Genomic DNA, 24,115 nt, shown 5'->3' on the forward strand with positions numbered 1-24,115 from the left:
AAAAGACAGGAGTTATTTTTAAAAAGTGTATAGAAGTTTCTCTAAAAACATAGGGTAGGCAGGCCCTTTGAGGGAATGAGAGCTTCAATTAGTACTATAATATTATGTCTGGACTGCAGATCATGAGACCAAATATTATCAGGAAATTAACTATTAATATCAGAGAATACACAGAAAGTATTTACCCTTGTAAGAAGCAGATACTTCTCACAATATAAATACTTCAAATCAATAAATGGAGAAGCTGAATTTAAACTACTGTCTAATGTAACCTTTATCACAAAAGCCAGTCTGTTGGTCTAAGTTCAGTATTTCAGAGGATGATTTTCTACATGAAAAGTAAATCAGTATATTAATGAAAAACATGTTGATTATCCCAATGTAAAAGGTGAAGAAAATAATTAGGCTAATGAATTCCCAATCAGCAGAGTTTGCAGTGTCAGTGACAACAGCATGTGATTAACATACCTGGAAGGATCCTAAAGGAATGCAAGCAAAAGAACCAAATCTAAGCTGGAACACCCACAGTAATAGAAAAAATTTAAAAAGGAAAAAAAAATGACAAGGACATCTTTTCACTAGGTATTGATCTTCATGCAGCCAAGAATCACTGGATCCCATGAGCGACAGTCTTGATATTAAAATGGGGGTCAATATATAAAAACCATTTAGGAACCTTGGCTTGGCCGGGTAAGAGTTGATGCCAGTGTAAGCTTTTGGGAAGAGTGACTGAACAATTCTTTCAGGATGCTGTAAAATGCTGTTTGGGACAAGGACTTGGACTTCTGCTTACTGAACATGACAACTCCCCGAGAACAAGGCCACTCACCTTTACCAGTTCCCTTCCTTAGAAAAGGTGAAGATGCTCAAGCAATACTGTGGGAAATCAAGGCACAGAAAATTCTCAAAATCTTGTGTGTGCAGGCCCAAACACAGTAATGAATACAGGGTTCGACCTGAGACCTTGGAAAAGACTTCCAAATTCAGAGACTTTAAGCAAAAATGTGGGGTTGTAGTTTAGATAAAACCATATTAAGCTAGGTAGTGGAAAGTTCTAAAGCTTTTAAGGGTGGATATAGAAGTAGTTACAGAAATAGTAAAAGATTTTAAGATGTAGCAAGTAAGTTTCTGTGTCACTATAGGATTGGATTGAAAAGCCGACATTGCAACAAGAGTGATACAGTTTAATTAGCTATTGGTGTGAAAGTAAGAACAACTTGTGTGGGAGTAGATTATTGGCTAATAAACCTTTAAAACCCCTTGTAACCTGTGGTCTTGTGACCACTGACTGTGGACACTTGACCTCTAACTTAATGTGGTGAAGACATTCTCACTCCTCCATGAGACTGTAGAAGAGCAATAAATAATGCTTTAAACATCTCTTGGTGGTCCCATCTCTCTTGCACAAGCCTGACACACAATACCATCTTTTTAACAACTGCACCATCCTAGGATCTTCAGAGCAGCTATCAAGCTTTACTATTCTCCCTTTTCTTCAAAAAGTATTTTTAATGAAAGAGAGAATTTAAGAGAAAACTTGCTCGACATGCGGAAGTCCCATATTCTGCTTAAGGGACTCAGGACACGAAAAAAGGTCAGGTAAAATAGACTTAATATAAATGCAGACTTGTATATGATATACATATATAATACAGCAACCTGAGCAAAAATGTTTTAAACCGCCATTAAATCTTCTGTCTAACTCTTAACAGTTATAAAGTACTTACACAGTAAGATACGATTTGAGCAACTTTAAGTATTTGTCACATATTTTGTCCATAGCCAGGGAGCAGAACGGGAAGGGAGAAATCAGGGGCTGTTACTTCTGAACAAAATTATTTATGTATTAATACTTTAGGCAATTGCAATGATTCATTTCCATAAAAGCAAATTCAAGTGTAATTGTGTAATTATTGTGTTTTCATTAAAAATATATTGATAGTGGGTGCCTGCTGTATTATTCTCTTTATTCTGTTCTGCTTCACAACAAATTCAGTGTAAGAAACACCTCATTTTAGGATCTGTGGGCCAACAGTCAGGTCCTGAGTACTGACACAACCTTTACATGTATCCTTCAAATTACACTGAAAATTCCTTCCTTAAAAATGCCAAGAAATTCAAAATACAGTCCACAGGCTCAAATGCTGCTGCTCATGTACATTCCTACCTGCAAAGGGAACAGGTGCATCTTTATCCAAAGCAACCAGGGGAGGGTCCAAAATCACAGTGTTGTTGTTTTCAGTTACGATTCCATGGTACGACGTCTCAATCCAGGGTTTGTGTTTGTTCACTAGGAAAAAAAACCAAAAACATGCCTAATTAATTTGGTTTGTGGTTCATATCAGCTTTTATTCATATCATGGATAAAATCAGCTCATTTTATCTATAAAGAGAAATTATTTAACATGCTTCCAGCATTAATGGTATTACTCTGTCTTGGATTACAATATATAACCAAAAGCATGTATTCTATTCCCAATCTGTTGAAACCAGTTGAAGAGGTGGTTTTTTTTCTTTTAACTCCAGTGGGGAGGGGGTGGGTGCCTTCTGTTAATGGACCACTTGCTAAAACCCGGTGGAGCAATGTTCCTTATCTCTTCCATGACCCATGCTCCCTCCATGGGGTTATCTTCTGTTCATGGGCCATTAAGGCTCACTGCATGACTGATAAAATTACATAATTCCATTTGGAGATGCTCCACCCAGTGGGAGGAGCCAAAGACTCTTACCTAGATAAAAGCTAACATTCAATACAGCAGGACAGCCTGTTTTCCTCTGGATTCCAGAGGAACACTGGACACATCTCACCACCACTGGACCCTTCTACAGGGTCATCTCTACTCCAACTGAACCACATCTGTCACTCCAGGAGGACTTATCTGGACTACTCCCAACACCCTGACCAGAGTGTGAGGTCATATCCTGACTCTGTCAGTGTTTCTAAGATTTTTTTTTTAATTATTCTTTGTTTGTTTGCTTTACTACATTTGTATTTTTAAATATTCCTAGTAAAGAACTGTTATTCCTATTCCCAAATCTTTGCCTAAAGGCCCTTAATTGCAAAATTATAATAATTTGGAGGGAGGAGGTTTACATTCTCCATTCCAAGGGAGGCTCCAGCTTTCCCTGGCAGACACCTGTCTTTTCCAAACCAAGACATACTCAAAAGCCACTAATAAAATCCCTACAATAAACATTCAAATATTTTTTAAAAATTACATGCACATTGTACTGCACTGATGAGAAAACCAACACTTGCAGACATCCCTCCAATTAAGACACCAAAATAAAAAGGCAATTTGCAAAATATTTTTAATGTTTTCTCAACTGTCAGCCTAATTACATTCAGACACTTTTGAAGGAATTACTTTCAGTTGCAAAGCCCTGGTGCAAGAGAGAGGGCATCCAGAGAAACCCAACTTGACAAGACACAAAGTAGGATGGTTGGTGAGAACTTGACTCTTGGTCACCTCACTTTGTATTTTTTGGAACAATACCTACAATTACTTCTGTGTTCTGTACATTGCAGAGAAAACAAACTTCTATATTTTAATCAGCGATAAAAGTCTGCACTTCCTTACAATTTAACCAGGGTATCTCAAGTTTTTTCTGGGAAAACCTGTCCTGCAAATCCAGCTGTTGAACATTTGGCTATCTGGTCTTGAAACACATACGAAGATCACACAAAAAGACACTTTAAGGAGGGGCTATACCACATCACCTGATCGTCTTATTGCTGAACCCTCTCCATTTACAACCCTTTCACCATCCATCTGCTATTGACAGGAAAGGATGAAGACACAAAATAAAAAGGAAGGGGGAAATGTAAGAGGCTTAGCTTTGCCCTGCTTATAAATTGAGCTTTCCTCCTGCAGGTACAATCTGAATGTTATGTCACTGGAACTCCTACATAAGGAATACAATGGTGACAGCTAAACTAATTTCAATTTGAGCAATTTACTCCCCCAGAGAAGAGGGAGAACTGCATCAAGGAGTATCTATCCCATTTGCAGCAAACTCAGATGCAAGGTAATTTCTATACCTATTACTCAGCTGCATGTACCAGATGCTGAGGAAAATACCTGGTGAGTTAACAGAAATCACTTCAAAGATGGAGAGCTGACACTTAAAGTGAAACCAACTTTAAAAAAAAAAAAAATTACAAAACCAAAAAAAATCCACAGATATAACCCTAAACTCTTTCCTGCCTTGTCTTCTGTAAAACCCCCAGACATCAATGAGATTCAAGTTTCTCCCTTTGTGAAGCAAGTGGGCAATTAACAAATTATTTTTTTCACTGGCTATTTGGGAAGAATTGGCTATATGGCAAATTGAAGTTCATTCTTTTCCTTTATTGCTTCTTTGTTTAACCATTAGGAAACTGTGGACTTAGGAAGACTGATCCTTCTAAAGCTGAATTATTTTATATTCTAGCAGTAATCTGGGAGCTTTGAGCTCATTTCTATGTTGCAATAGGTCTTCTTTCAGAAGAAAACATATTTCACAGTAGCTGGTTTTGCCCATTTTTGCTATAACTAAGCAACAGGAAGATTAAACTGGGAATGAACGTGTCAGGGAAAGGTGAAATGGAAAACAGGGGTCTCAAATCTCCTTATCTTGTAATGACTGTACAGAGGAGAGACTGGTGAATTCATGTAATAGATGAAGGCCAAAAGTCTTGTCGATGTTGAAAAATGAGAAGTGATGGATGCAATTTCAGAGCTTTTAATGGCATTTGGGATTCTGGTTTGCAGAGCAGTTGAAGTATTCTGTATTTTTTTTATTGGAATACGTGAATTGCCTAAACATACAGACACACAAATGTGCTCCAGTGGCACTCAGGTGTGACTCCCAGGATCTGATGGACACAGGCTTCATTGAGCCAAAGAGCAACCCTTGACTGCAGGCAGATGCAACTGAACCACAATGAAACAGTAAACAGGAACTTACATGAAAAGGGAACTCCTTAAGCAACTCAAATTTCAAGTACCAAATGCTTTTCATTCCTTCTGATTCTGTTAAGGGTCTGAACTCCCAAAAAAACAACCAACCAAACAAAAAAAACAAAGAAGGAAAAAATTTTTCCTCTTACTAATTCCTAGAGAATACTTTTGATGACACTTTTACTTAAGCAACACTCAGGATACAGTGAGGGCAATTCTGCCAGCCATAGCTTTTTCCAGTTGGTGTCCAATGAGCAATAGCAGCAGTCAAGTGAGTGAAAAAAACTCCATTCCCTAAATTATATTGGGGGGAAGAAAAGTACAGTACGAACAAATGCTACAGACCTTAGAGACTGGTATTGGGAAGAGGAAAACAATAAAGCAAAAGCAAAATAAAATAAAATATCAAATTATTTGCAAGGTCTTGTCTTGGAGATGAATCTTGGAGATACATTCCCAAATGTAGAAACTATGGCTATATAAGCTTCATTTGATCCCTGGTGTCAAAACTTTGAAAATAATGGAAAACATCCATGCTCTTTGGGAGTGCAAAACAATTCTTTTGCATCAGGTGATCTCTCTTTGTATATTTTCACATGATGAAAATTATTGATCCTTTTACACTGTTTTGGATACTTGCTTTAAAATAAGGAATCTTTAATCCTGAGATGACTAGCTGGTGTTCTGGCTGGGGAGTGCTGTTCATACTCTCCCTGCTAAAGGCTGGTAAAATATTACCACAGAACTAAATGCAGAAACCATTCTACAGGCTTTCATAAAATATTAGATTCTAAAGGAAAAACCTTCATATGTAACATGATCAATGAATACTTTAAGTTTCTTAGTCTATAGGCAAAAGTACAAAATATTAGACTGGTTCAACTCAGTGTTTATCCACAGGTCAACACAGCTCTCACATCTCTGGTATTTTCCTATCCCTATGCAATGTCTTCAAAATAACAGAATTTTCAAAATTCAAAAGTGTTTTGTCTTGTCTTATTTGAGCTACTAATTCTGCTTCAGTATATGTGAGTCAGATTTTAGCTTTCCAAAAACACAGTAATGCCACCTTACATTTATTTAAACACCACAACAAAAATGTTTTACCATGCTGTCTGTTTCAAGCTATATGAAACTGTATGTTTAACTAGAAAAGAAAAACAAAATTCACATTATTGAAAAAGTTCCAAAACTTTGATTATATACAATGCTTATTAGGATATTATAAAGATCTATCTATATATAGATGGATATATAGATATATGTATGTATGTGTGTATGTATGAATGTATGTATGTATACTTTTTGGAATTCTTTAACGTTTCAAATAAGATGGGAAATTTTCATTTTATCTTTAAAATGGAAAAGGCAGAAATGGCTAAAAAAAATTTCAATGGTTCTCAACAATGCGTAAAATTCACAGCATTCTATAAAATAAAGTGATAGGCAAATTACTTTTCTTTGGTTTGCATTTGCTAAAGAAGATGGAAGAGATCTATATACAGATTTGTATGTGAAATTTCAGGAACTAAAAAAGCAGAGCATTACATAGCCAGTTAAGCTCAAATAAGAATATAAACTGCATAATCAGAAGGTAAGTTATACAAAAAAATCTTTTCCCTCTCACAGTATATTAAGTTGTAGTACACTGATATTAACTCTAAAACTAGGGAAAAAAAAAAAAAAAAGGGGGGGGGGGTGTGGTTCTTTCTCACAAAATATCTTCTTTGGAAGTATTTATTGTTTCCCTTTTCCTTGCATTTGTCTGGCTGGGTGGAAGCTGGAATCAGTTCAAGGCTTGCATGAATTCAAACATATTTAGTTAAGACATAAAGAGACCCATGCTGTGGGGTTTTTGTCTTTTTTAAACTTCCCTCCCTTCCTAAAATGTATTAGTCATTCATATAAACCCATACCATAAATAATTTATACCGTCTAGGAAAAGGCAATTAATCTTCCTTTATTACAGCTTGAGGCCAATCCTTTAAAATTTGTCTCCACCATCCACACGGCATTTTCCTGGTCTGTTCCACCAAAGGCTGTGACCACAAGCCTTGGGTTGCAATGAAAGCACCAAAAAAAGAAAAGGCCCCTCTGTGCTCCCTCTGTAAACGCTCTGGGCACCAGAGCACACAAGCAAAACATGGCCAAGGAAAAACAACGCTGTTCTGAGGAGTCTGCAGGGAGTGTCATGTCCCAGCACTGCTGGTCTGAAAGGACAAGCCCCAGTTGAAAGCGAATGAATACAGAGAAAGGCCCAGATGATGTTTAGAATGCCCAAACCATGCTGATCTCAGACAGTGTATTCAAGACTTCTACTCATGCACGGTAATTCCCAAAGGCAATCACAGGCTATGCATTAAATCTTCCAAGTATCAAAGCCTGTGAGCGACAGAGCTGTGATCTGTCAGTGCAGGAGCATTACAATAACAGGAGAACAATAAGGACAACATGTATCAGGACATATCTTATGAGCAAAGCCATCTTTTCTCTAAGCTGAGACAGACACTTGTTTGGGCCAGGGGAGAGGGGAGGGGGTGGGAAGCAGCATGTGCACCAGCGACACACTACAATGGTATTTGCAAAATTCAGAGGGTTTCTGACTCTAATCAGTCAGAAAATGTCACTGATCCAAAAATAACACATTATAAAAGAATTATAAAAGAAAAAAAGTGACTATTAGAAGGTTTAACTCCTGACACCAGGGCAGATTCAATATTGTCAGCTGATTTAACTGACAATTTCTAAACTTCAGGCAGCTAAAACCTGAGGTAGCAAATTATAATGGTTAAGAATTGCTTTATGAATGTAAATGTCTTCTTTCTTTGTCTCCTCTAAATAACAATGGATATATTTCCCATTTAATTGTGTTGATAATACGTCCTTTCATATCTAGCTTAAAGAGGTTGTCAATTCCAGAAAAACTGGCAGAAAATTTAGGCTTTCTTACCACCTCTTTCAGCTCTAAGTCTTTTCATCCGCTAACTTCACTGATCTTCAGCTCAGCCTTCTGGAATCCTGTGTAGGTGCCAAAGGTCTTCCCCTCAGAACCAACCAGCCTGATGATGCCCAAGAAGCCTTTGAGACACGCAGGAAATCCCATTAACTCCTGCAGAATGTCAGAGACTGAACTTCCTCGCTGCAAGCCCTCCCCTTGTACAGCAAGACATGCTGGGGGATGCTACACAGCCAATTCCCGAGGGATGCAGCTGCCACAAGGACAGATGCAAGGCATGATCCCTCTGGCTGGAAAAGCCCCCAGACCTGGACACCACTGACCTGGAGGTCACTCCTCCCCGGGGGACAGTGCTTTCCTGGGTAATCACCACAGTGACGCTGATGGGATCAACCACAGCCACAGCTCATGATTGTTTTTCAGGTGTTTCAAAGGAAATGGCAAATAAAACCACAATTTGTCCATTGTTGAGTTTCTGTGAGCTGTTGTCTGGAGAGCTTTAACAGCCCTGGGCCCTGGACCAAGAAGGAGAAACTTGAAAGAGGGTGAGGTCAGAAGATGGTTTTGGTTCACAAGTGTGGCTCATGCCACAGTCATTCTTTGATGAATAAGTGAGAAGTTTTGACATCTCATCCTTAACAGAAATTCAGTGGAGTCTCCAGTAACTCCAGTTTCTGGCAACTGAAATATTTCATAGATAGTGTTTTTCACTCAGAAAGTCCTCATCATACACATGACTATTGTGCACATGTAGCTTTATAGCAGAGGAGACCTTAATTCCCCCAAGGTATGTCTCGAGATAGAAACCTGGATTTCCAGAATGAGCCAGGAAAAGGCAGCAGCAAAATCCCAAATCTCATAAAGTAGCAGCTAAGAACAAAAATGTTCAGAAGACAGGCAGATTTGGGGGCTTAGCTCATTAAAGAAATGAGGATTGGAGCTTGAGAAAGAATTTAAGACTTCCTCTGGAAGGCAGAGAAAACAAGGACATTGTTTAATGCATTTCTGAGGAAAAAGAAACTAAGAAAAAAGTGGAAACTGAAAATAGCTGTGAAGTAGGAGAAGTAAATAAATGCTTACATGTTACAGTATTAAATCTTTCTCAGAACTAGGAAAAAACCCCCAAACCATTGAGTAGCTCTATCAGGAGGAACTGTGTTTCCCTACTTACCAAACCCCTGAAAACTTTCCAGAAACATTCCCATATGAATCACATCTTATATGCCAAAGACAAATTGTAGAGAAGAAATTTATTCTGTCCCACACACTTTGTTTTCCCTGTGATGCCATTGCCTGAATTACTGAAATTTCAGTGGTTATGTTCTACCTTTATTTTTAGATAGATCACTTTAAACCATAATGCTTTATGTCCTTTTACATAAAATAATAATGTGAAACTCCTGCCCCAATTAAGGCAATGGGAGTTCTGACACTAAGATCAGTTAAAGCAAAATTTTTATGATTTATGATGTGTGATTATGAGATTATGAGATCTCTCTCTTTGGAGAACATTTTAACTGAGCAATACATTATGGGCAGTGCATCTCAGCAACATTAAATTACTCAGTGGAGCTCTTGTGGATACCATGACACTGCTTTGATTGTGCTGCACAGCAAAACCTATTCTGCACCAAACACACTGCGCTACATTTTCTGTCATAAACATATTTTCTGGCCCCTGAGAAAAGGCCTTTCAATAATGACAGTTCCCATCAACAAAATTTGTTCTTATATTTAAAAAGGGGAAACATTTGAAAAGGAATACTCTTTTGTTAGTAGCCAATTCTTATTACAAACTAATCTGACCAAAAGCACTGAGTGCCTTGCCTAATAAACCTGATGATACCAGAAATTACTATGCTGTTGGCTATTTCTAAAGTAAAATAACATACTCTGTACTTATTCTGACATGTTGAGATGTTTATGCAGCTATATATACACTTAATTCTCTTGCAAATCTGTTTATTTGTTTGGGTGTGGGTTTTTTGTTTTTTTTTTTTTGTGAGTGGGGAGAAAAACTTCTTAATACCAACCAAAGTAATATTAAACATTTAACAGGAACTTTGTGAATGCTTTGCTCAACCCAAACCTGTAGTGTTCAGGAAAAGCAATCTAGCTGCATATTTAGCAGAACTTCACTTACAATACTGAGATGTAAAACGTTCAGCAGCATTTTTTACTTCTGACCCTTATTCCAGAAGAGCACATTTTGAATTTTCATATGCATACCGGAATTAGCCTTTACACCCTGTCTCATTTCCCATTTTAGGGAATGGACCACATAGTTGTGTCTCTGGGCCTTGAAGTGCCTTTAAGCTTAGAAGTTATTTTAATTAACACAAAAGACATTTCAGCTGCTTAATCAACCTTTCCTTATAAATTTATTGATAGTTGTCATAACAAACAGACTTCAGAGAATGCAAACCTGAATTCTGAGCTCCCACAGTTTCCATGCCTCAGCAATAAGAGCAGGAAGCTGCACGTGTCCCATATCTAAGGAACAAAATTGGAATTAGGGGGATAAGTCTGTCCCATGGCTATCCATGGGAACTTAGTGATTGCATCGTCAGACATGAGTTACAGAGTTAAAAATCTTGGGGAAAGTATCCAGTGGTTTAAAAATATTTTCACTGACATCTCAAGGGCACAAAAAAGTCACAAACAAGGTGTTTTCCAATGTATTCACTTGTACTCAGAAAGCATTTCACTTATCTTGCTTATCAATGCTGATCTTCAATTCAATACGAATTCCTCAGGAACAGCTTGATTCTCATTTCAAAAGACATAAAAGCTTGGGATGCCCAATATTTAACCCTTCTATCATTTAATTTAACTTTCTTCAACATTTAATAACTCAACACTCTCTGTATGGAGATGCTCGTCTTACACGCTTTATCTCTTTTGTTTGGGCTGAAAGTTGTTCAGAACATGGATTTATTTTTCCATTAGGACCATTAGCAGCAGGCATTTTAAATTAACCTGACTCTAGTCCTTATTCCTTAAATAAGCAAGAATGGAGTGAGCTCTGAAGGGTTCTGTCAGAGCTGACCAGAGCTCCCAGCACTGTTTCACTGACTGGGCACCAAATACTCCAGATATTTCACGTAATGATGAGGAACACACAGATCTCGAGAGAACATTTTTATCATGACAGTGTGTTTTCATAGGAAGCAAAACAAATCAAATTCAGTGGTTGTGCAAAAAAGCAAGAGCAATCCTACCAACAGCACCAAAGACAGACCTCACTGAGGAGCTGCACACCTGCAGGATGCCCTGTTTAACTAAAGAAGTAATTTGTATCAGTAATATCCCTCTTACTGCCTGAAATACCAAAACCAGGGACCAAAACGTCTCAATTATGACATCTCTAAAGTGAACATTGCAGCTACTATGGGAGACATTTTAACACTGGCTGAGCAGATTTTCAAAGATTTTACAGCACCTTATCATTCAGATTAGCACATTTTCCTTTGTAAATAGTACCTTGAGTTGAAGTTTTAAAAAAGGATATTAAGGTACCTTAAGATTTATGCAATTATGTCTCAAGAGTTTCAGTAATACTCTGTAGCTCAGAACAATATTTTGAAAAATTCCAGGTTAAAACCCCTATTATATTATGAGGCTAAAATAAATGGAAAAAAATCTTTAAAAATTTTAGCCTTTATAAAATTTCTTGCCACACTATTTTGATAGCACAGACTTGAGTGCTATCACAAATTTAATCTCACTGAAATCCTATGCTCATACACATAAGCCTACACATTTGGAAATCTGGGGAAATGAGATAACTCTGAACGTCATGGATTTTAAAGGAGTAAGTAGTTTCATTAAAAAAAAAAAAATAGAAGAAAGTATTGATGTTCATCTTTTCATTATTTGTTTAAAATTAGAAATTTCCATACAGCAGAGGCTGAAGAATATTGCAGTAGAGAGCTGATCATGTACAGGACAGGTATTGCTGCAAATTACCTCCCCTTTACTTCACCAGCAGATCATGAGCGAAGCTACTAATCTTTTTCTTTCATAAGGACACCACTTCCTCCAAATGAGCCATATTAGTTTTGAAATTGTGACTGCACTACAGAAGAGATATTTGATTCCATGATGAAAACCAAGAAACTCCAATTCTTTAAGAGGGAATGACAGGAAGAGTGCAAGAAACAGAGAGACTGACAAATTCTAGGCACGTTTGTGTGGGCAAAGGCTCATAAAGCTGAAAGGTCAAGGGAGAGATGTGAAAATGCACAGAAATCCAGAGCTGAAAACATGAGAACCGTTTAGAGTACAAATCCTCTGATTGTCTTGCACCTTTTGTGCATTATGGGCAGACTGCAGGGGGACTGCACATCACATTCACTGTTCCACTTCAAGCTGTTCACAGGTAGGGTGGCACAGCCTTGTTCCATGCCAGTCACAGGGTCATCACAACCTGTCTTACAGCCATGGACCAAACCCACAGATAAACCACAAAGTGTAAAAATAACTACCAGTAACGCAGGTAGAAGGGCACCACAGAGAAATAAAGCAGGAAGTCCATTTCCAAGTATTTATTTTGTGCTCAGATGTCTCTTAAGTCAAAATGTGCCTCAAAATAAATCTATTAACTGACTTTCCATCCTCACTCCAAACTTCTCAGAATATGCCTTTAAATGGCATTTGTCACACGGTCCCACACATTAATAAAACAAGGATTACCTAAATTTTGCTACCATCAGTGCACAAGACAGGTGTCAGTTGATGGTGTTGACCTTCTCAGTCCCAGCAGAAAGCAGGAATGCAGTAAAAAACACATAGACAGGATAAAGGTAACACTGAAGTGTCTCCTGCTTTGGTACCAGTCAGTGCAGTTCTATCCATGCTGGTCATTTCTGACAGACTCTTCTTTGTCTCCTGAAGAACAGCAGTAATTTGGGACAGAGCCCAGCTTCCTTGCACTTTCATACAACTGCTCTTATTAGTTTGTGGTCCTGACTGAAGCTTCTATACACTCCGAGACAAATAATGATCTGTCTACCCCCCAAAATTAATGGGAATGTGGGCGTTCCAGACATTTTAAAAGTCAAGACCTCTGTGTTTCAGCAATCCAAGGCAGAGAATGCCTTAATTCCATGGGCTATGTAATCCATACTGTTAACACACCGACACCCTGCTTTTCATAACTATTCTGCATTCTTCAGACATATTCTAGCTACACTTTAATTTTTTCTACTTCATTTGTTTTCTTTTAACAGATGAGTCTAGACCTAGGAACTGCCTGAAAGAAATATGTTATTAAGCTTTGATGTTGTTTCTGATTATAAATAGCTCTGACTTTATAAGACAATGCTTAATTTAATTGATTTTATGCACCACCTCATTATCAATGCAGTCTTTACTTTTTCCAAGTCAATTTTTTCTCTCAGTACATTTTCTACAGATTTAAGCCTAAAATTATCACTGATCCTATTTGAATGGTTTATTCTTCCCTCAAAACTCCCTCACCTCTTTTTCTGCATTTCAACCTGGAAACAGGCTCTTATTTTACTTTCTTCCCTCAACGTCTTCAGGGGTCTCCTAATTACTATTTTGAAACATATCAGTCTATTTACATAAAAATTACACTGCCAACAGCCAAGTTTTAAAATGCAATTCTTACATTAGCAAGTACTCCTTCCTCATATCCACATTCATATATTTAAATAACAAACGCTGAGTACAGGTGGAGCTTGGGGTCAAAGTGTGGCCTAATTTGCCCACAGTAGGAGTCAGAGTTCCCAGAGTTATGTCAGAGCTGGACCATGACCTTGCACCAAGTGACAAGTTCTTGTCCCCACATGGCTCCAAGGACAACACCAAGATGCTTTTTGCATTTCAGCCTCTTTAAGAATGAGAACAAACTATCAAATTCCACAACATAAGACAGCTTTTCAGCTCTCTTAAATCTTGACTCCAAGGAACCTCCCTGCACAACTGTTCCTCTCATGTTAGCCTGATCCTATAAACAGGTGAGGAAAGAGATGTCCAACCAGACAAAAGTTAACCTAGAGATGACCTGAATTGTGTGGGTTACCTTTTCCACTCACTCTGGTATTAAACATAACCAAAGGCAGTGTTATGGGGTCTCCACAGCCTTCGATCAGATGCCAAGACAATTATCATTCCGTGGTTTCTTTTAGGGTTTCTCCTTCAAAAATTTGTAGTTCCTCCCTGCATTTCTGCCCTCCTCAGGCAATACCAAAATATAGATTTTTAGACTTGGGGCACACAGGGACCCCACAGGAAACAAAGAACTGGGGAAAAGCTGAACAATCTTCCTGACCGTACAAAACCACACAGTGAAACCTCCTCTTCCTCATCAAACCTACAGCTAGCTTACCTGTGGGAGGTTCTGTGGGATGGGATATTCACTCACTCGAGCGGCAACCAAGGGACATCTGCTGCAGTGATTCCTGCTTGGCAGCTGGTCCGCAACAGCAGGCACGGAGATCCACCAGCTTCTCCTTCCAGCACAGCCCTGCTGCCTGTCTGATGACACTGCCAGCCCTGCTGCCTGTCCGGTGACAATCCCAGCCCTGCTTCCTGTCCGGTGACACTGCCAGACCTGCTGCCTGTCCGGTGACAATCCCAGCCCTGCTGCCTGTCCAGTGACACTGCCAGACCTGCTGCCTGTCCAGTGACATTCCCAGGCCTGCTGCCTGTCCACTGACATTCCCAGCCCTGCTGCCTGTCCAGTGACATACCCAGCTCTACTGCCTGTCCAGTGACATTCCCAGCCCTGCTGCCTGTCCAGTGACATTCCCAGGCCTGCTGCCTGTCCAGTGACATTCCCAGGCCTGCTGCCTGTCCAGTGACATACCCAGCTCTACTGCCTGTCCACTGACATTCCCAGCCCTGCTGCCTGTCCACTGACATTCCCAGCCCTGCTGCCTGTCCAGTGACACTGCCAGACCTGCTGCCTGTCCGGTGACAATCCCAGCCCTGCTGCCTGTCCAGTGACATTCCCAGCCCTGCTGCCTGTCCACTGACACTGCCAGACCTGCTGCCTGTCCGGTGACAATCCCAGCCCTGCTGCCTGTCCAGTGACATTCCCAGGCCTGCTGCCTGTCCGGTGACATTCCCAGCCCTGCTGCCTGCCCAGTGACACTGCCAGACCTGCTGCCTGTCCGGTGACAATCCCAGCCCTGCTGCCTCTCCAGTGACACTGCCAGACCTGCTGCCTGTCTGGTGACAATCCCAGCCCTGCTGCCTGTCCAGTGACAATCCCAGCCATGCTGCCTGGTGACACTCTCAGCCTGCAAATGGGACCCATAACCCACCAAGGTCACATATGGCTCATGTGGTACAGCAGCCACTGGGGCTCTGCCAGCACTAAGGAAAATGAAGGAAAATCAGATGATGCTGGAGAACTGCTGGTCTGACTCATGATGTAAAACACTCTCTTGTGTTCCAGGCAAACAAGCACTCACACAAGAGTGAAAGAATCACTGGTCAGCCAGATAGGAGCTCCCGCCCTTGGGCAGCACAATCCCAAGGAATGCTTACTGCTTGGGAGGTGACAATTTAGCTGCATTTCTTCTCCAAAAATGAAAACACACATTTGGAGAAAACAAATGGAGATTTTGAGTGTGGATGCTGAAAGCCGGTCAGAAGAGAAAGTCAGATAGACTCTCCTAGGCATTGCTCTGAGGGAGCTGTGAGAAGGCATTCCAAACAATTTCTAATCTTTGCACCTGCTGCTTTTCCAACTTGTTTACTTGCAAATACGTTTATGAAGAGGCGTTGGTTTGAATGACCAATCATGTCCAATTGTACCAAAACAGTGTATAAAAGTGTGTCTTTTAATAAACATTGCTATATGCCCACCAAGAAGATTTGAAGTCTTATAGTTATTCGCTGTCCCAAATACATAACGATATTTAAGAAACACTGGAACACTATACAATCAGTACATTTACCTCCAAAACAGGTACTACATAATACTGGAATAATTAATTACTGACAAGAACTTGATATGAGTACTTCCATAAGATACATTCTTTTTGTCTATAAATTAATTCATTTCTGTCTATTTAATCTCAAAAACAGCTAAGCTTCCTTTCATGCCTTATTAGTATTCCCTGATAATTAAGCAGCTATTTTCCTAATTACTGCTGTCTGCTGTAAAGAGTTTCCAGGGGTCCAGCCAGTGCAGAAGAACTTGTTTGTCAAACAAAAGACAGACTGATGGAAAAAAAAAATGAAACTGCATCTTCTACCCATTTGGAGTTTTTATTAGTTAATTGGTTAAGTCTCATAACTAAATATCAAACACTATTTTCCCTTATCGCTTGGTCCCTAATTACCAGTCACCTCTATGAGTTGCTAATATGAACGACTTTGACCTGTGACATCTCAGCTTTTGTTCCACAGTACTGCAGATGGGACACATTTTATCACAAATTTCATTTCATGATTTTTATTGTGAAAGGTATGGAACACTGAATGATAATTATATATTTTACAGTTCATTCATTTCAAACTGATCATTTCATATTCATTACTCCAGTGACAGACATGTCCTGTCAGTTTCACACCTCATTATGCACATAATAACTGCATTTGAGCAAGCAACAGAATTTTGAAAGGACGTTGCAACCAAGTCTCCATATTAAAAAAACCACCAAAATTCAAAAGTTCTGCTAGCTTGTTACATTAACTTTAGGGGCTGCTGTCAAAGAAACAGCTGCTTAATGTCACATTTCTGATATTTTTCACAACCTGGTTAAGAAAACTAGGTTTGGGCATAAAAATATACAACTATACAAATAATTCCTAAAAAATCTGAAGAAAAGGTTAAAGCTCCTGGACATATTTTCAAGAAATTAACTTGGGCTTCAATTTTTCTTAGTATTTCAAATCTCACCAAAAATGCATTATTTTTTGTACTGCAAAAAGTCACCCTGGTTAGCCAGTGATTACTTGAAAATGTGCGTAACATAAAGGAGAATTTCTTTTCCGTGCTTCCTAAAGCAACTACTCCAGCCAGTTTCTATGTTCCAATTTTAAGTAAGAGCTCTCTGGATACTCTGTTTTTGAGGCGCCTTTCATTAGAAATAATTGCTGATAATCAGAATCTCTTCCTCCATTGATTGCAATGGATATATTCAATGGTATATTCAAAGGACGTCTGGCCCTTACAAAGCTTGGGTTGCTAATAGAAAAATGTTCTGCTCTTCCTTTAAACATCCCCAAGAAGAGGTTCTGGCTCCAAAATATGAGGTTATGATGTAAGGAATATAGCATGGTAAATAGAAAATACATGGAAGGAATGAGTACAGTTGGAGAGCAAGTACACATAAAACACCAAACCAGATACAACCCAATACAAGCCAAGAGAGGATGAAATGAAGCTTTGTGATAACCACAACTGAACCACATCGATGACCGAGCATTTCCTCTAGGTGACACCAAAAGGGACCAAGATGAGATAATCTGTTCTGTCCCCAGCCTGGCGATAACCTTTTCTATCAGTCCGTGCAGCACAGGCTGGGCATGGCAGAGCCTAAACACTGGGCACATCAGACCATTCAGGGTTTCCTGACCAGCGCCAAAATCTCCACAAAACAAGTCAGCCAGGATGCAGAAGAAACTGACTGAAGCTATTTAAATGTGGAAATGACACTATATCATAAGTGGTAAGGCAAAAAATAAGTATTTTTCCGGGATCAACACTGACAGTTGTTTATTGCCTGATTTGGAGAGATCAGTGCTTGAAAGGACAATAGAAAGAATGAATTAAATCACAGTTATAGGCTTTACTTATTTATTTGAATTTTACAAATAAATAAAAGTTCTAAAGACCTCATCTTGCATGTATGACCCCTGTGTAATAGCAGAAAGGTCTGGACCTGTTATGTCTTCAGCTGAACTGTACAACATTCACAAGTTTTATCTGATTTAATAGCACTTGTAACTGCCCAGAGCCTGTCTTGGATGAAACCCAAAATAATCCCACTGTCCTGGTTTAGGGCAAATTTGGGAGAAAACCCCTGAATGGGGTCCCTCCGGGGAGCAAACCCAAACAGCCCCTCCCCCCAACTGGTCTGGTAAAGAACTTCCTCAGAGAAAAGTGGAAAAAACTATTTCACTTAACAAACAAAGTGCATACAAGTATAAAGAATGAAACAATAAAACCTCTCCTTCTGAAGTGAGATGGCAAATTGAGAAAGTCCTTGCCGTGGTGTAGCTCATCTCTCTCTCAGTCTCTCCTCAGTCCCAGTCCCTCCAGCGCTGCTGGAAAATGCCGAGGTCCAGGCCCCGGTGGGCCGCAGGTGCAGCCCCCAGTGCTCCCCTGGGTTTTCAGTCCAGAGCAGGTTTAAACAGTTCCAAGAAAAAAAAGGAAAAAAATACAGTCCAGGGCACTTCTCTGCCCTAGCTAGCTGAAACTAACTAAAAGCAAAAAAAATCTCTGTCCTGCAGTCTCTGCAAGCCTCCACCGAATACCCCGTCCAGAGAAGAATGTGGAGGAGTCAGGCAGTTTTCTCAAAACAAACTCCGCGCTTCTCCTTGCTCTTAGAACCAGTCTTAAAGGCACAGAATTCAATATACAGCACAAACAGAACAGACGACTGGGGATACAAGCATCATTAAGTTACCCTAGGACACCCACACAACTCCAGGTTTTTTATAATTTTTAAATTTCCTTAATTCAAGATCCTCACACAGTAACTTGACAGTCACACTTAAAAACACTAAAAATGTTATATATTAAAATGCAAGAAGAAACAGCAGAGTTCCTTCAATGTTTGCATCATGCTTGGGAGCCCAGGAAAGTGCCTGAAGCTACATAAATGCAGAAATGACACTCCATAATCACGTAAACATGAATTTAACAAAGCTGACACAGGGATTTGGCAACTGGTTGTGTTTATATCAGCACATCTTCAACACTGCTCATCAACCTTTACAACAGAGATTAAAGAAGCAGGGGAGTAAAAAAAACACCTAAAAAGCCAGACTAACTTGCCTTCAGAAAAAAAAATGTATTTTATGTTATTTGTGTCCGTAATAAAATCTACAAGCTCAATTAACTGAAGTCACCTGCCTGGCAATGGGCAGAGGCCTGCTCTGGTTCAGCTAGAACAGGCAATAGGAGCCAATTGTTTGACTGTTCTTACATATAAGCACACGTAAAGAAGTGAAAGCTCTGCCATCAGAATGGACATGGAATCAAACAGGGCTTGGCAGCCCTTCAAAAGTCCCTTCCCTTTCACAGCAGTACTTGGAGTGCCTTTACATGAAGGATGCTCCTGAATCTCCCCCAGTAGCAGAAGCTGTGGGTCTGATCTGAGTGTGGATGGCGGAGGGGGAACAGTAGGGCCAACACATGTGGGAGCTGAAATGTTCTGCAGAACATGGCTTGGGAGCCACTGCCCCTCCCAGACACATCACACACCACTGTACCAATGTGTTTAATGTGTTCATACATTTTAATGAGATGCAGATGACAGAGAGAAATTATTACAAGCAAGCTACTCTAACAAATGCTACAGAGATTTTCATCAGTCTTACCACTGATACTACACTGCACATTTGCATAACAAAGTGTAAAAAGATGCAGACCTTATGCTTGTATCATTGTGAGGGGCAACATGGAAAAAAAGTCACTGAATTTGCTTGGTATGGCCCTTGTTAGTTGAGCAGTATCACAAATAGGAGCCATGCTAACTGAATAATTTATCTGCTTCCTCCGACCTCACAACAGCTTAAGTCTTTCTTTTGCTGTTCCTTGCTAAAATTAAAGCTGAATAAAAAAGAAAATGTTAAGATTATAAGGTAGATCACATTCTCACTGGTGCAACACGTCAAACAAGAATTTAAGCAGCTGATTTAAGGGTAACAAGTATATAATCATTATGAGCACCAAGGTTTGCCAAACTTCAGGGCTAGAGTAGAACTGCATGGCTGAAAGTCCTCTACACTGCCTTTTGCCCCATGTTCAAATAACTCTGCTTCCCCAAGGCTGGGCCTTGGCGTCCCACTGGGAATGAGCTCCTGAACTGCTCCAGACCTTCAGCTCAGTGCAACAGTTTTGACAAGATCTCCCCACAAAGTGGCAGCTCAGCTGCTTTACTCATTTCCTGCCCTGGACCATACCCATCACTGCCATCCAGAGCCCTCCAACATGCTGCAGTCTAGCACTGGTGGGAAGGTGGTTCAAACTTCTTCTTGCCATGGATCAAAGCTGTAATGGTTAGTTTGGTTTTGTTAAGTGCAGCTTTTAGGACAGAGCCTGTTCAGAGAGCTTAGCAGAGCAGAGGCACTTTAAGCAGTCTCCAGGCTTTGCAGGGAAAGCACTGCCAGAGGAAAGCTTTCTGCTTTTGTAGCAGTACAAGGCAATGCCAGCATTTGTATTGCGCAGGCAGCATGGTTTAGAGGTCCTGCCTTTTTGGGGGGACAGATCTGCCAGTTACCTGCAAAATCTGAGAACAAAGGGCTGAGGGAAAAGGCAGCTCATCTCTGCGCTGTAGCTTCTAGTCTTTGCCACTGAATGAAGGATACTTAAAAAAAAATGAGTTTAAAGAAAGAAAACAAATGTCACATCAAATATATTATAACCATTGAATTTTAGGAAGGGGAGGAACTATTTGTCTGTAAAAACACTCATGTCAGTTGTTCCTTTTTTTTTTTTTTTAAATCAGTCATATTCTATAGAGAAATGCTGTGGTCAGGTCCATTACTAAACCTTTTTTTATCAGAAGCAGGACAACAACCTACACAAGTCATAATTTGATGGACACTGAAATCAATATAAGTCAGCTCTACTCCAACAGCTTCACTGGATCCTGAGCTTCTGTAGCCACTATCTCGTACCAGCATCACCCCCAGAGTAAGATACCCAAACCAACAATATACAACAGTGAAATCCTCCCACCTTCCCCTTGCAAAGGCATCAGTAGCGAAGCTGATTTCTTTTGGAGGATGTAACAACTATCTGGTGAATTGTGCAGATCCAGAAAGCTTCTGTGCAACAAACAGTGTCGCAAAATCCCACATCACAACTGTGATCACAACAGAGCAATCTGAAATAGTAACACAGACATGAATGAGATTATTCCAGTTTTAGGCCAATAACCTGCCTTAGTCATGCTTGCACATAGCTAGGAGGTAGGATTGAAGAATCTTTGGTGAAATAATCCTAGTAAGACCCAAAGTCTATAAATATATTAACTTTTCACTGTGTATTCTTCCGGCATCTGATCTTCTGGGTTTATTCTATGGTCATCTTGTGCAGTTTGCAATAGAAAGATCATTATGAAAAATAAAGGTTCTAATCATCAGTTTCAAATGCAGTGGTTTAAAACGCCCCCTGTGACAGCCTCAGCATAAACATTAACAAAATGTGCAACTGGGTTTCTTTCTGAACCAAACAAGGTTAAAATGGAAGTTCTTTTTACACAAGAGATTATGGGTGACGGTGCACAGCCAAGACAGGGTTCAGCTCCAGGGAACATCACAAGTGTTCACAATGTCATTGACAGCAGAACACTGCCAGCAGAGAGATCAGGACACAAGAGAATATCCCCACCACAGTGAGCCTTGCAGAACTGAGTGTGCAGTGCACAGCCACAAGCATGTTCGCTACTCCCCAGTGTGTACACAAAACAATTCCACAGCAAGTTAAAAATCTAGTAAGGGTCACAGGTTGGGACTTTTTTTGCTTGGTTTCTTTTTTTTTTTTCCCTGTTGTCTTGAACTTTTAGATGGTAAAGACTGAACTTTATTCTTGTACATCTGTCAGTGTTTGGATATATTTATCCTTTTCTGTTTCTGGTATCGAGCACAGTGTATTTACTTTTTTTATTTCTTATATTTTACAATATTTTCAGTTCTTTCTTCTTTTTTGTTTTTTGAATTTCAGTTTTAGCATCTTTATATAAGGGCCAAAATATAGCAATACAAATTTCTCCTTCCCAAGGAACAGTGCACATTCAGAGGCTAAAGCATATTCAGGGCTCCACTAAAAAAGAAAATGGACAGGCAATAGTTATGAGTATACTTTTAAGCTTTTACAATGCCTTTTATCAATCTTCACCTGAGCCAGCAGTTACTATGAGGGGCCACATGCAGACAGACCAGACCTTTTTCCAGGTCTTTCCCTCATCATTTCCTTCAGGACATTTTCTGAGAAGGCAGGATTATAACCATAACTGTATTGCATCAAGTGTGCACCGCAGATCGAACACGCCATGCAGTCTCATGGCAATGATAAAGTGAACAAAGCATTTATGAACAGAAAAGCTTCTAAATTATGAAAATTAAGAGCATATCCAGTCTTCAGACTACAATACACAGTTCTCAAGGTTTTGAAGAAATCTCTCAAGCTGTGATTTATGAGCGTGAATGTATGAATGCTCCAAGCCATTCCAGTGCAGAGCCAAGGCTTTATGAAATTAGGAGTGCTCTGGGGTCACTTTTGCCTCAGCAGGGAACTGCAGCCACAAGTGAAAGGCTGAAGTGTCTGAGCCACATCCCAGCTTTCAGAGACCCAGTTCTAGCAGCTGACAGAGCTAGCACAGACTGAAACCTGGCAGAACAAGGCGATATCTCTGAACTCAGCAGACACCAGCATAAAGTGACCACACCAAATTACTCTGCCTGATGTGGGGATCTGACCACAGAACATAATTTAGCAGCCCAACCCCAGCCCTGAAACATGAGTGTAATTCTTAATGTGGCCCCAGATTTCACCTACTTCTATTATCAAATGGGTAAAACCTGCTCAAGAAACAAATAAAAAAAAGGCAAGAAAAGCAAAGCAGAGGTGGCTCAGAGCCCTCAGCTGAGGGCAGCCGTCACAACCGACACAGGTGCCCAACTGCCTGCCTTTGGTTTGGTCTTGTTTTTAAAACAAATCACTCACAGGCGTCCTCAAAGCCCGAGACCACATCTCTCCAAATTCCAAAGCAGCATGAAAAATGTATGGATTGTCTTTCAGTGGCATGATACAAATATTTTTGTTGAACAGTGACTGGAGATTGAACTTCGGCATTTCCCCTTACAAAGCAAACATCAAGAACGTTCTTCACAACCTCTTTGCTTGCCCAGCGTGCTCCACTTTCAAGTCTCAGCTGATGCTTAACCTCTAAAAAATACTCTCCACAGCAGTACTTTAATGTATAATAAAAAAAAGACTAAAGTAAAATTAATTCATGGCAATTCATTACTATATTCATTGTTTCCTTCATAAAGTGAACTTCTTCTCTTTCCCCAGAGAAAAGGCTTTTCCTCCTCTTCCCTCTCCCAATTTATACTCCTGTTTTTCCAAACATGACTTGCAGATGCATCCACTCTAATCCCCAAGGAAGCTGAATGTTCCTTTCCTATTAAAAATAAATGATAAAAAGGGAGGTACTAGTAGGCTTTGGCAGTGTTTGGCTGTGGGGCTGCCCTGGGCTGGACATAGTAACAACTTTGTTTTGTCTTTTTAAAACAGTTTAAAGTAAGTAAATTGAGAGTATAAGTCCATTTTTTTTATTATTCTCTCTCTGTGTAGCCACCCTATTTCAGTACAAACACATTGTCCTTCTCCTTTTACTTCAAGACAGCTGTTTGTAGTTTCTGTCATTTTCAGAAATTTGCAGATCTCCTCACCTCCCTATAATTTAAATATCACACTCTTTACACCTCTTACAACAATGAAAACAGAATTCTGAGCAGCATAGTGAAGTGTTCAATCAATAGCCCTCAAATATTCCTCTAAAATTATTTTATTCAGACAGCATATTTTTTAAAGCTTTTATTTGCAGCTGGAATTCTGTTCCTTTAAGTAGTATCATCTTGATTTGCCTGCAGATGCTAACAAATGAGGTTTATAAAAATTAGGAGTATAATGCCAGTCAGCTTCATAAGAGCCCTAAGTTTTAATTCCAAGGAAATATATGGTGTTTATAAATTATTCTTTTAACTGACTGCCTTGTTACTTTAAGCAGTAGGAAAAAGTAATTCTATTACTATGTGTTATAACAGTGACATGGATTTGCTTTTCTCTGAGTTGTAGAAGTCTAAAAGTATAGAGACTCGTCCACTCGTATGGTTTCCTACCAACATGAAAGAGTAGGGTTGTGTCACTATGAGGAAAATATCTATTAAGTTGTCAGTTATGATATAATTTGCCTTAATAACGTGTAGCAACTGCAAGTTCAAAAAGTGACAGATAAGGCACAGACATGTCACAGAAGTGAAATACAGAATAGCA

General features: G+C 39.6%; 1 protein-coding gene across 3 annotated transcripts in view; it reads right to left on the reverse strand.

Annotated features, from left to right (window-relative positions):
* Nucleotides 1-24,115, reverse strand: part of CLSTN2 (calsyntenin 2) — a 378,177-nt gene that overhangs the window by 239,654 nt on the left and 114,408 nt on the right. Inside the window, exons 1-2 of one of the 3 annotated variants that reach the window (XM_040073986.2) lie at nt 20,792-20,825; nt 2,168-2,290 (exon numbers count right to left, since the gene is read on the reverse strand). In XM_040073986.2, the coding sequence (XP_039929920.1) occupies nt 2,168-2,290; nt 20,792-20,810 (142 nt within the window). In that variant the 5' untranslated portion in view covers nt 20,811-20,825. Of the gene's footprint in view, nt 1-2,167; nt 2,291-18,051; nt 18,183-20,791; nt 20,826-24,115 lie in introns of those variants that run through there. The other 2 variants (XM_040073987.2, XM_058421872.1) reach the window with 2 other exon arrangements.

Source organism: Hirundo rustica, chromosome 10 (genome assembly GCF_015227805.2).
Source record: "Hirundo rustica isolate bHirRus1 chromosome 10, bHirRus1.pri.v3, whole genome shotgun sequence".
NCBI classification, from domain to species: domain Eukaryota; kingdom Metazoa; phylum Chordata; class Aves; order Passeriformes; family Hirundinidae; genus Hirundo; species Hirundo rustica.